The sequence below is a fragment of the Mustela nigripes genome, chromosome 6 (assembly GCF_022355385.1).
Source record: "Mustela nigripes isolate SB6536 chromosome 6, MUSNIG.SB6536, whole genome shotgun sequence".
Taxonomy (NCBI): domain Eukaryota; kingdom Metazoa; phylum Chordata; class Mammalia; order Carnivora; family Mustelidae; genus Mustela; species Mustela nigripes.
Genome location: NC_081562.1, coordinates 4,474,617 through 4,487,826, shown reverse-complemented (window position 1 = coordinate 4,487,826; position 13,210 = coordinate 4,474,617). Strand labels below are relative to the sequence as shown.

The following is a 13,210-nucleotide window of genomic DNA, read 5'->3' as shown; positions in this document are numbered from 1 at the left end:
CCACAGACTCCAGGGACGCTCTGGAGCCTCACCAGGGCTCTGGCACCTTCTCTTTGCTCCAGACCCACCTCGGGCCCAGTGAAGAGACTCTGGGACTCGGCCCTGCCCTACTGTCCTCCCGCACGGGGGAGGGGGACCGGCTCTGCGAAGGACAGCCCAGCGGGGAGAGGCCACGGGTCTCACCCGGAAGTGCCCTTGGAGGCCGCCTGTGGTTTCCTCGGGACCATCTGCCAGTGCCCACTCCGGGCCTGCCTACCTCTGGTCGGGAGGCCACAGACCGGGGTGGCTGGGGAGAAAGAGAAGTCACATGCGGGCCTCTTGCTCCCCGCCCTTCCTCTCCCTGAGTGGCTTACAGCAAGTTTTTTTGTTTTTTGTTTTTTTTCGTGGCCCAACTTGGACTTGGGACAGAAGGGGAACCTCGGCCCCCGGCCGGGGAGGAACAGAGGGAGCAGGGCCCGTCCAGCTCGGGCAGCGAGGGAGGCCGTTTCCGAGCCAGCGACCGGGGTCGGAGGCCCACGGGCCAGGTTCGCGGGCTCTGCCAGGTGTCGTGCTCTTGGGACGCTGGGCAGTTCTTGGCTCCCCAGACCCTCGTCATTTCCTTCCGTAGCCTCGGGTGTGACAGGCCCCCGGTGTGGTGGTTAGAAGGGAGAGACTGAGAAAACCAGAGCGGATGGTTAAGCTGTGGTGGGAGCTGCTGGGGACACACCCTTCCTCGGAGACAAGCTAAAGATGCCCCAGTAAGTGTCACCTGCGGGGCACCCCACTGCCGGGCACCGTCTCCTTTGGGCGCTGGAGTTCAGAATCGATGGTGTGCGTGGGGAAGCCAAGGCACAGGTGGCCAGTGTTCACGGTGGGCAGGGAGGGGACGGCGGGTCTCAGGGTGGCCCCTGGGCTGGGCCGGAGGCTGCTGAGACTTGGGTGTTGGCGGGAATCAAAGGGAGGTGATCAGCTGATGCGCGGAGCCCGGGGTCAAGGACAGGGGCAAAACAGTCAAGCAGATAGACCACCCTCCCCTGAAAGACCACTGAGGCCGATTTCTTTCTGCAACGCAGCCGTGAGGGAGGAGGGCCCGACCTGGAGGGGCCAGGGGAGCGGGTGGAGGGCAGGCCTACAGGGAAGGGGCAGCAAGGACCCGAGGCAGGAGGGGCTGACGCGTGGGACTCTCTGAGGGTCAGAGAGCCGGCCTCACCATCCAGAGCCACAGAGTGCAGGGTCACCTCTGGGCTGGGGTCCCTCTGGCAGTCGGCCTGGTAGAGGAGGAAGGCGGGGGCGGGGCTGCTAGGAGCAGGGGTGTGTGAAGAGCGGGAGGGGCCGCCCGGGGCTCGTCCTGCCCCTCCCACCTCAGGGCCTCTGTACCTGGTCCCCGCTGCACCTTGGAGCACCTCGGAGCGGCTGGGCCCCCGGGCCCCAGGGCGGTGACCAGGACTGTCCTGTGACTCCTGCCCCCTGGCAGCCCCCACAGGGCTGGGAGTCGGCCTGCAGCTGCTCGGATCCAGGGTGACAGCTGCTGGAGGACCGGGGATTCCAGGGTGACAGCTGCTGGAGGACCGGGGATTCCAGGGTGACAGCTGCTGGAGGACTGGCGCTGTTCATGCCCCTGGGAGGGGGTGGGGGTGTGCACGGTCCTGCCCCGGCCGGCCTCAGACCCGGCTGCATGGGGACAGGGGGCAGCTGCTGGATGAGGAGCTCTGTGCCCTTCCGCAGGAGACATGGCCTCTGTGATCCTCTGTCTCCCCATCTGTGAAGTGGGGGGCCAGTCTGCGTTCCTGGGAAGGGTGGCGCTAATGCCAGTAGCCAAGGGCATTGGGAGCCTGGTGGCTGCTGCCTGGTCTGCGATGGAAATGGCAGCGCGCGCCCGGCTGTTCCCTCCACGCTGAGAGTCTCCGCAGTGGGTCTGTGAGCTTCAGAGCCATGCCTGGGGCCTGGGTGGAGGGCAGAGGAGCCACCCAGACCTGGTTCTTGCCCTCGGAAGTGTGTGGCCAAGGGAGGGCGGGGTGTTGATAGGAAAGTGAATCAGCAAAGTGCCAGGATAGGAGGCTCCCTGGGGAAAGGAAGGGGTCAGGAGGGCTTCTTGGAGGAAGTGGCGTCTGAGCTGAGTCTTCAGTATGAACAGCTGCTTACCTTGTAGACAGGGAGGAGAAGGGCTTTCCAGACGGAAGGGGCAGTGGGTGCAGAAACCCAGAGGTGTAGTGGCCTCTGGCTGATCTAGCACTCTCGCAGTCTGGAGTGTAAGATGCCCCGGAATGCAGGGAGAGGCCGTTCCTGACAAGCCTCGAATGCCATGTCCAGGCCTTGGGCTGTATCTGCAGGCGTCGGATTCCTCACAAGACCCTGGTCAGAGAAGTGACTGGAGGCAGCAGGGAGACAGGGCAGCTGGTAGGATCAGGTCCAGGCATGCAACGAGGGGCCCTGGCGGGAGGGGAGGGGAGGGCCGCAGCGGAGCTCCAGGAGCTAGAAATGGATCTGACCTCAGGGTCAGTTGGTTTCAGAGGGTGAGGGAGAGTCAAGAATGAATTTTCCCCAAATGCTTACAAGTTTCTCCAACAGCGAGGCTCTGTACTCTTGGGGTCTACAGACAGTGATGGAAACAAGTTAATCAGATCACAGAAACACGGTTATACAGTGCCAGTCCGGAAAAGCTGGCAACAGTGTGTGATCTAAAGAGAATAGATAATGGAAGTGGGTGAGGACCAGCCAGCAGAATTGGCGTGTGCAAAGGCCCTGTGGCTGGAGGCCACTTCCCAGTGGGGCACAGAGCATGAGCGTTCAGTGCTCAGGGACACCAGGAGTCGGGAAGGGCCGGCTCAGGGGCACCTGGAAGCCCATGATGAGTGTCGGGATCGGATACGTTGCAGGGTGGGACAGGTGATCAAAGGGTACCCTTGGGAATAGAAGATTCCAGAATATAGGAAGGGAAGCAGAGTGTGTGCAGGCCACAGAAGACATCCTGGAGAGGTAACTTGGAGGTGACTCAGGACCGGGGCTCTGGGGAGGCTGGGGCTAGGGATGTAGATCTTGGGGTTGAGGTGGGGACTGAGGTTCTGGTATGGACAGGGTCCCGTGAGGACAGCCGACCCCTGCTCTCCTGGGCTTGCCTTGCAAGAGAAAAGATGGGCACCTGCTTCTGACCAGACCCGCTTCTGTCCCTTGAGCCAAGTAGGGGAGGAGAGGGCAGGTGGGGAGGGGCGGCGGGGCCTCAGTGACTCTTTCTCCCGCCCGCAGCATCCACAACGGGGTCATCGCCGTCTTCCAGCGCAAGGGGCTGCCTGACCAGGAGCTCTTCAGCCTCAACGAAGGCGTCCGGTGAGTGGCCGCCTGTCTGTCCTGTCCGGGGCCTGTGAGTGGGGCGGGAGGCTGTAGCCAGGCCCTGCCTCCCCAGCCACGCCTAAAATACTGCCCTTACGGCCGCGGTGGGCAGCGACCCCGGGGCCACCGTGTGCAACTTGACCCAGGTTCTGGTCGTGTGGCTCTTGGGCCTGGTGGACCTTCACCCCCACTGGTCCCGAGGACTTTGTCTTCAGGGGAAGCAGGGTGGGACTTGGACAGGGGCTCGAGATCACGCCCACATTCCCCGCTGGTGTTGAGCATCATGAAGGATATTATTCTGTTAAAGAGGAAGGACCCACCTGCCTAATGACGGGAGTGTCGTTCCCGGAAAGGCAGTCACAGCCCGGCCGAATGCCCCTCATTTCCTGTGGACGGCCAAGCAGTGAGCACTGGTGAGGGAGTCCAGGAGGGACCAGCCCCTCTAAGCTGCTGCTGTGAGCCGGGCACCGTCCGTCACTCAGGGAGTCAGCAAGGCCAGCCCCGGTCATCCTGCTTTGCGGTGAAGGAGGCTGAAGATCAGAGAGATGGGGATGTCTGCCCGGGGCCGCACAGCTGCCTCAAGGAGGCATTTCCTCTCTTTGTGCTATTCCCTTCTCACTCCGGGCTCTGCTACCCAGTCCCTGTGTCAGCTGGGGAGAGGGGGCGGCCCAGCTCCTCGTCGGCTCACGATGGGAATGAAGGATGATGGGGAGCGGGATCGTGTTCATACAGGGCACCCCCGCCCGGTGTGGCAGGGCTGAAAAGGGCCTTACAGACAGGTAAACTGAGGAGCGGGGTGGGTAAGGGGCGGCGTTGCCTCTCCCAGGCCCCCTTCCATGCAACCCGTCTCGGGGGTCCTGCTTTCCTCAGGCTCCTCGACTGCCCATTTTACCGGGGAGGGAACTGAGGCCAAGGTCACTTGTTGCGTGTGCCCACAGGGCTGGTCAGTGGAGCTGGGGCTCGGGTCCCTGACCCCAGGGCCTGTGGGTCCTTTGGGACGTCCCCCTGCCCAGCCCCCACCCAGCTTTCTCCATCCCAAAGCCACGTTAAAGCAAGTGGCAGGAGTTACGCGTGGTCCCCGTGACTGGTCGTTGGCCTCGATCCCACGAGAAAGCCTGGTGACTGGAGCCGTTGATGGCGCTGTCACCCAGACGTTCCCCTCGGTTCTCGGGGCCACGTGGTGAGATGGGGGTAGGTGGGGGTGTTCTTCGGTGGGCCCCGGCGAGGCTAAGGCCAAGGAGGTGAACAGGCAGAGGACCCTGACATGGGCCATCACCCTTTCTTCCCTCCGTTGTCATGTACACGCATAGGTGGGCACAGCGACACGTAATTCACTCTTCAGATGTACAGTTCCGTGGTTCCTCACAGATTCAGAGTTGTGAGTCCTCACCGCTGTTTGATTCTGGAACATTCTCACCCATTCCCCCCCCGCCCCCATAAAAGCCTGTCCCCATTAACAGTCACTGCCCAGCCCCTGACAAAGGCCAGTCGAGCGTCTGTGTCTGTAGATTTGCCTCTTCTAGACGTTTCACATACGCGTGATCACCTGGTGTGCGCACGGCCTGGGTCGGCCGCATCCGTGTCGCCTCACGCCTTTAAGCTCGTCGCATCGGAGCCCGTGCCTGCGCCTCATTCCTTCTCGCGGCCAAATACTGTTCCACGCTAGGGAAACCGCGTTCCCTGCACCCGTTCGCCGGTGATAGCTGCCCCCTCGGCCGTGACACGCACACGGCTGTGAGCGCGCGGGGCTTCCTGTGACCCGCGGACACGTGGCTTCGTTTCTCCTGGGGCCACCCCCAGGGTGGGGTAGGGGCTGCCCCGCTGCTCTGCATGGCTTTGCTTCCCACCCCGGAGCCCGCGGCCTGTGCCCCCGCCTTCTTCCCTGCACGCGCGACTTGACTTTCGGGAATTTGTATTCTAATGGCACTTGCAGGCGTGAGGAGCCCTTTCATGGCTGAGGTTTGCACTTCCCTGATGACTGAGGACGGGAACATCTTTTCACGGGCTTGTTGGCCATCTGCAGACCATCTTTGGGCAATGTCTCCTTGGCCCATTTATAAATGGGATGACTTATCTCTTTCTTGTTGAGTCGCGGGAGTTCTTTATATATTCAGGGTCTGGACCTTCAGCAGGCTCTGACTGGCACAGCGGCTCTCGCTCCGTGGGTTGTCTTCGCACGTTCCTGGGGCTGTTCTCTGAACCATGAAGGTTCGATTTTGGTGACATCCAGGGTGTGGTCCAGCCTCTCTCTTGACCCGTTCCTTTGACCGCCTTCTCCAAAGGCCCCAAACCAGGCACACTTCGTATAATAGTTTCCCCAGACTAAGTCACTCTGGGTCACAGAGGACACCCCTCCAGGCACACCATGCCCCCAGCATTCGATGGCACAACTCCTGGCCTGCCCAGGGCCAGGAGAATTGCGTGGGGGCTCGTGGGCAAGAGCTCAGCCACCTGCTCTGTCCTGAGAGGCCCCTTCTGTTGCCTTCTGGGCTCTGGCATGCAGATCCACTGGCCCTGTGACTCCCAGAAGCCACCAGACCCATCTGGCCAGGGTGGCCCTGGCCTCGGCCTCTGCCCCCCACCCCGGCCCCTTTCTGTGGCTGTCCCTCTCCCCTCTGATGACACCCGGGCTGTTCCCCCGGCAGTGCCTTCCCCAGGTGGTGTCCTGGGGTGATTAGGCTGCCTGGGCATTCGCCTGCGGATACGGGAGCCGCCTAACCTGCAGGCCCCCCAGCGTCTCAGTGTCCACATCTGTAGAATGATAGAATGAGCGTGACTCCCCTCCAGCAGCCGGGAGAGCCAGTGGATGCGGCACACACAGATGCTTGCCCAGCCATGCCCCTCACCCCTGCTCGGGGGCTCACGTAGTGAGTTAAGAGGAAATATCGGGAGGTGTGTGGGGAGCTGCAGGCAGCCGGCAGTGGGGCAGAGGGTCTGCTCGGCCCTGAAGGAGACGTTCATTCATTCGTTCATTTGTTCATTCGTTCATTCATGTTCGTACTCACTGTCACTAATCACAGGCCAGGGAGAGAGAGAGGAGGGCTTTACTGAGCACCTGCTGCATACACCAAGAGTGAGCTGTGGTCTCACTTGACAGCCCGGACCCTCCTCCCCGCCTCCTGGCATGTATCTGGTCCCAGAGGAGGGTGCCGGAACTCAGGTAGGGGCAGGGACTTGCCCAGAGTCACACGATGGACCGGCGGCATCGGGCTGGCTCTCTGACCCCTGACGGGCGGAGGGGACTCACCCAGGCTCAGCCTTGATCCCTCCTTGCCCTTTGCTCTGTGGCCATGAGTGGCCCCTTGGGTCACACATGTGGTGACCTGAGATAGACATTGAGCCTGCCCATGGGGGTCACACAGCTGAGGTCATGTGAGGTGAGGTCACATCCGGTCCTTGGAAGCCCAGACGACTGGGACAAGGTGGAGGGACCGTGGCAGGGGCTGACCACAGGGGCCACTGGCTTCACACCCCCTTGCTGTCCGAGGTGGAGTTCAGCCTGGTGAATGTGGCCACTGTTAACGTCACAGTGACGCAGGGATGGCGTCGGGCTGTGACATGGGGTTGGTCCTGTGCTAAGAGGAGCTGCCAGCCAGGGGTGTAGGACAGGGTGCCAGGGGCGCGGGACAGGGTCCTAGGGCTGCCCCCAGACAGCCGCAGTTGCTCTGACCCTCAGGGTCCCCATCTGCCCCATCCAGGGACACCAGGACCATGGTCAGGCTGGCATGAGCTTTGGGCTGTGACCGGCCTGGTCCAGCTGTGTCTCTCTTCAGCCCCCACACCATCATCTCTGCGCCTATTTCCTGCCCGAAGCCCCAGGTTCCAGGGATGCCGGCTGCTCGGCTGCTGGGTGCTAGTCACCGACACAAGCCACCTGCCCTCTGTCCCTCTGCTTCATTTACCCTCAGGCCCGTACCCCCACCACCCCCACTGGGGACAGCCAGTCCTTGGGGGGTGGTCTGCTTTCAGCTCCGCCAGGAGGGTGGAGTATAGTCCCCCGAAAAGGCCTTTGAGGACCAGCGCACCCTCTTAGTGGGGATGAGGGACGGTGAGTTTGGTGCCCCCTCAAGTGTACGTGCATGCTTACACACGCGTGTGCGTGCACACACACAGCTCCAGGGCGACAGAGACGAGAGGGGAGGTCAGGTGTTGGGCCAAGTGTTGACAGCGCCCGAGTGTTTCAGGCCATGCTTGGTCTGGACTGGGACGCCCGCCATGCCCAGCCCCCAGAGGTGTGCAGTGCGGAGAGCTGTCAACCTGAGTGCGAAGGAGGCGGCTCAGACCCTAACTCGGTGTGTCCCGTGTGGCCTTGGACAAGTCACTGGACCTCCCTGAGCCTCCCTTGTCTCGCTTTTAGAAGGGAACTGTACTGGGCACCTGCTGCTGGGTTGGTGAGGACAATACAGGAGAGCTGCCCTGGGGAGAGAGGCGGAAGGCGGGTAGCTGTGCTGGTGGCTTGGGCTGGGCGGTGGGGGATGGAGCTGAGGGTCAGAGGCCCAGAACTGCTCCCCGCCCCCGAGAACGTGACAGATCCCAGTGGCCCTCACTTGCTCTGGGGAACCTTCCGCTTCCTCTCGTGTGCAGTGTTGGCGGGAGCCCGCAGAGCCCCAGTGAACACCACGGAGGCCTGAGGCCCACCCAGCCCTCCCTCCCCGCCTGCCCCCTGCACTGGGACGGGGTGGGGGGCGCATGCCCACACTTCCCCCTGGGCTGAGCGGGTCGGCCTCCTGCTGCCCCCGGCAACCCCCATCAGCGCCGTCTGGGCCCTGCCGCCCCTCACTGTCCTGTCCCCTCCCGCCCACAGGCAACTCCTGAAGACAGAGCTGGGGTCGTTCTTCACCGAGTACCTGCAGGTGGGTGGTCTGCGCTCTCGAGCGGGCCGGGGTTGCTTTCCGAGCAGGCCAGAAGGGACCGGGGTCGCCTCCTCTCCGTGGTCCACAGTGTGCTAGGTTCCAAGGACTGCCGCACCACTGTGGCTCCGTTTCCCTGTCCCGCTGGGGCGGGTCGTCGGGCAGGTTCATGACAACGGTGCGGGTGAAGTCTGCGCGCCGGGCGTGCCCTGGCACGTGGCAGGACGCAGGGCTGGTTCCCTTCCGGGCCGTTCACCTCCCGGAACACAGGGTAGGCTTCCAGATGTCCCCGTCACTGCAGGGCCCCTGCGCCCCGAGCACGCAGTGACGCTGCTGGCCTGGCGTCGGCATCCTGAGGCCCCTGTGGCCGAGGCCCTGCCGTTGGCTGCATTCGTCATGCCGCCTCTGGCCAGGGAGCCTGCAGAGTTCACGCACACCCGGAACCGGCCGTCAGTGTCTTCCCAGCACGAGCCGAGGTTCAAGCTCTGCTTGGGGTGGGGGAGGTTGGGGGCAATGGGTGAGTCCCGGCCCCCTGGGCCTCAGCTGCCGGCTGATGGGGCGAAGGGGCAGGGGGAGGCCTTCTGGGGGCCTCCGCCTGCCCGACGCCATCCGCCGGGGCAGTAACAGCTTACCTGTGTGTGCTTTCCAGAACCAGCTGCTGACGAAAGGCATGGTGATCCTGCGGGACAAGATCCGCTTCTATGAGGGTGAGTGTGGTGGCCCACAGCGGGGACCGAGTGCAGGGACTTGCCACCGTCCCTGCTGGGACACGTGGCCCTGCGTGCCTTGCCTGTGCCCCCCGGGTGGCAGGGCGGCGAGGCCACAGTCTGACTCCAGGAGCGGACCTTACCGGGGAGAGAATCTGCCCTTCCTGCCTCGGCCCCACAATTTGCTGGAGCCCGAGAGGGCTGCGAAATCGGGGAAAAGCCTGCCCCCGGGGCCTCTGGTGCCAGTTCCCGCAGCCTGGGAGATCCCCTGACAGGATCTTAGAGGACCGGGCAGCTAGCATAGGGCCGAGGTTGCCCTGATGTTCCCGAAGGAGGAGGTGGGAGGCGGGGACTGTCACCGGGAGCCGCTGTCCCGTCAGAGGTTGGGGCCTGAGCTTGGGGCTGGACCTTCTAGATGAGTTTGCTCTTTCCATGCTCATACCCAGCCACGAGACCTTTGGTTCCCTGTGCCTGTTTCCTAGCTGGGGACAGTATGTCTGCAGCCGCACTGAGTAGAGAGCGGGGTGCCCAGGCCAGTCTGACCCCAGCGCACATGCCCTTGGCCCTTCTGGAGGCCCCTGATCTCCAGCGCACCTCTGCCGGGCCCGGGCCTCAGCAGGTAGGGCAGGGTCCCGGCGGGCTCCGCCTCCCTCCCCCCAGCACCCTCCAGCTCCCATGTCCCTAGGTCAGGGGGCAGCGACCAAAGTGGTGTGTCCTCGTAGGAGTGAATTGGCAGAGAGAACGATCACATTTTGAGAGGACCCAGCTCAGACCACAGTGCCTTTGCTGAGGCCTGTTTTGTGCCAGACCCGGGGCTGAGTTCAGGCTCCAGGAACATTCGCTGAGCACCTTCTATGCACCAGGCACTCGGCACTTGCCTACTCTCCGCGAGACCGTCCTGCGTTTTTTCCAGCTACTAACTCACTGGCTTTCCCAGCAGTCCTGCTTGGGAGATACCACTGCAGCCACTGCACATACAGGGAAACTGAGGCACCCAGGCCATGTGGCTCTGTGCGGCAACCTGGTTCCACTGCCACTTTGGTTCCTTCTTCAGTCCTTACTCTGATCCTAGAAAGAAGGAGTATAATCCCATTTCCCAGAGGAGGACACTGAGGCCAGTGGCCTAGTGTGCATTGGGTGAGCTCAGAGCCGCGTATCCCCCGCTCTCTCTGCACGTCCTGCTTCTGTCGGGGGCAACGCTGAGGCGGGAGCGTGGGAAGGACCGCCAGGACCACAGTCCAGCGGAGGGAGAGACAGACCGCCGGGGTCCAGGCTGGCTTCCTGGAGGAGGCAGCAACTGAGTCAGCAGTCGAGGCGCTAAGGATCTGGCACCTGGTGGAGGTCCCTCCCACGCCCCCTCCTTACTCGGCACATTCCAGCAGTCCCTCTGCCTCCCACCGGCTCCGGCCCAGGGGAGCTGGGAGCTTCAGAGAAGAGAAGCTTTGTGCAGCTTAGTCAGGCCCTGCCTGCAGCGGCCGTGTCACCAGGCCACCCTCTGGGGTGTGCCCACCCCATCGAGCCGCCCCAGGCCGCAGGGACCGGCACAGAGCCCCAGTCTAGGGGCCATGGGTCCTGGCCTCCATTTCCCACCCAGCCACAGACCTCAGCCTTGGTCTCCCCCTCTTAGCTTCGTGGGGCTGGATGGACTCCACCCATGTGCTCAGTACGGGTCAGGCCGCAGCTAGCTTCTGGGGGCCTGGAGATGGGGGAGACGGCTCTGTCCACCAGGGATTAACAGTCCAGTCGGGTACATGGACGCGGACCAGACGGTGACAACTCCGTGTGATGCATGGCGGTGAAGGAAAGCCGTGGGGAAGGAAGGGTTCACTCCATCTTAGCAGGGAGGGCTCCATGGAAGCAGTGGCCCTTGAGTCAGGCCTCAGAATGTAGTCTGTCGGGAAGCCGTTCTGCCCCTCTCGGTCTATACCAGGGGACAGTCGCTGACGCCACTCCCCGATGGGCGGCCTTTGGAGCCTGCCCTGTCCACCTTCTGCCCCGTTTGGCTCCCAAAGAAGCTCTTTACTTGAGATCGCTCCCTGTGGCCAGCCATGTCCTCACCTGTGCCTCTGCTGGGGGCCGGGGGTGGCCTCGCCCACCCGCCTCCAGCCTTGCGGACATCAACTCCCAAGCACAGCAATTCCTGGAAACGAGAGGCCAGGAGGGACAGCCTTGCCATGGAGCCTCTCTCCCGGACCACGCCTAAGGCTGTGGTTCCGTGGTCTCCCAGCCAGGCTTACGGGAGTGGGGTCGGGCTGCCGCCCAGGATGGCTCCTCAGCGGCCAGACACCCGATGACTCCAGGGAGGAACCCAGGGCCTCCTGCAGGCTCCAGGCCCTGGGCTCGGCCCTCTCTTGGCCGGCAGGTATCCCAGCCCATTACTGGCCATCTGGCCTGACTCCCCAGTAGCCTTCACACACTGGCTGGCGGGCCTGACTCCTGGCCAGCTGGCCTCCTCGGAGCCCCTGCTGTGGCCTTTTCCATGGCCCTGTGGTCATCACGGGGCTGAGACCTGAGCCAAGATTAGCCTGGTACGCTCCAGTCTCCCGGGCCCTCAGCGCTCGGACGGAACATAGGAGGGCAGAGGACCCACATACCGGGGGAGAAGCCCGGTTCTGCCGAACTTCAGCACAGACAAGGCGGCCCGCACGGGTGCACCGGTGGCCACAGCCATGGCCACCACTGAGTGAGCATTTGCTGCACAGCAGCCTCCACCCAGTGCACGCGAGGACGTTCACAACCATCTTATGGAGTGTCACATGGAGGCCTGGTTGCCGGACTCCCTAGTGTCCCACGGCGAAGCAGAGCAGGGCTCCAGCGCCGGGCATCCTGACGCTGTCACCCCCGACAGCCCCCCCACCCAGCCTTTGTCGCCAGCCCTAGACCACAGGCCCCAGCAGAGAACTTGGCCCGTGGGCGAGCCTGTGCTTCCTGGCCTCTTGGTAGCCTGAAGCTCTGACGGGCCCTCGAGGCTGTGTTTTACAACATCTGCTTTCCACAGCATTTCCGCCCCATGGGCTGGAGAGCGGCCTGCGGACGCCGGCCTGGCCCGGGCCCAGAGCCACCCCACGGCCGGCCCAGAAAACTGAGCCGTCTTTCTTCTCACCGGGGATGGCGGGGACCTAAAGGGACCTTTGTGTAGACAGAGGCCTGCGGGCGGCAGCAGCCACCCATCCTGGGTTCCACAGAGCTAGGTGTGGGCCCCTGGGGAGGGCTGGGAGCTGGCCGCCGGGCGGAGAGCCCCAGGGCCCACAGATCGGCCATGCACAGAGGCCACCCTCACTGCCCACGGGGCTGGACGGGCTTCCCGGGGCCGCCCCCACCAGGCTTCCCTCCCAGAGCCCCCGCACCTACACAGAGTTGGGGCCTCTACGGGCAGTGAAAGTGTGGGGTTCAGAGTCCAAAGGAAGTACGAAGAAGAGGGGAAGGCCTTTGTTCGGCTCGCTGGTTCCCATGGAGACCTCGAGGCGTCCCGCACGAGCGGTGTGGTCTGGGAGGCCAGCCAGCATGTGGCACTTCACCCTTCTCACCCAGAGACCCCAGCACACCCCGTTTTTCTCCAGCCGTCCACTGGAGGTCCCACCGAGCCGCAGGGGCCTTGGCGACGTGCTTAGCCTGGACCTGGCAGGCCAAGCTTTCTGTTTGTTCCAGGCAGGGGGGCTGAGCACTCAGAGCTTTGCATGTCCTGCAGCAGTCAGCAGTCCAGTCCCAGCTCGGGGACACCTCATCTGTCCTTATCCCTCAGAGACTGCCCTCCCTGAGGAAGGCAGGCTCCTTCCTGGGGCTGGCAGAAACACCCAGAGCCTGACCGAATGCCTGCTTTCCACACATCTACTTGTGTGGTTCCCACACTGAGGATGTCCATCAACCCAGCAAATCCAGCCTCCTAAATCAGCTTAGCACCTCCTCCAGGAAGCCCTCCCTGCCGGCTCCTCTCCACTTTCTCTGGTTCCCTTCCCGACCTGGGATGCACTGTTCTTGGATGTGATCTCCCCGGTTCCTCTGACCCCAGCTCAGGCAGCCCGGGCTGGCAGGGACCAGGGGCCTGGAGGAGAAGGACCTGAACCTCTCAGAGGCTCCGTCTCTTGGTCTGCCCACTGAGGTCGCCCCTTCAATGGGCAGATGATTGCGCTCCTAGTTGCCATTCAGAGTCCTGCTTCCCTGTCCTGTGATGGGTCTGGGGATCTGGGAGGCTCTGGTGGGTCCCCAGTGCCCAGTATAGGTGCTCTGCAAACATCTGCATGGGTGGACAGATTGCCCGCCTGCTGGGGGAACACCGTGGGAATTGGGAGGAGACAGGGCTATGTGTGGCAGCTGCCAGCGCGGGCAGGGGGCGTTCCTGTGCAGGAC

The 13,210-nt window shown here is 63.3% G+C and overlaps 1 protein-coding gene across 6 annotated transcripts in view; it reads left to right on the top strand.

Annotated features, from left to right (window-relative positions):
- Positions 1-13,210, top strand: part of PRR5 (proline rich 5) — a 51,055-nt gene that overhangs the window by 28,502 nt on the left and 9,343 nt on the right. For 5 of the 6 annotated variants that reach the window (XM_059401819.1, XM_059401820.1, XM_059401821.1 and 2 more), the window contains 3 exons: positions 3,223-3,303; positions 8,111-8,159; positions 8,806-8,863. In XM_059401819.1, the coding sequence (XP_059257802.1) occupies positions 3,223-3,303; positions 8,111-8,159; positions 8,806-8,863 (188 nt within the window). Of the gene's footprint in view, positions 1-607; positions 738-3,222; positions 3,304-8,110; positions 8,160-8,805; positions 8,864-13,210 lie in introns of all 6 variants that reach the window. The other variant, XM_059401823.1, reaches the window with a different exon arrangement.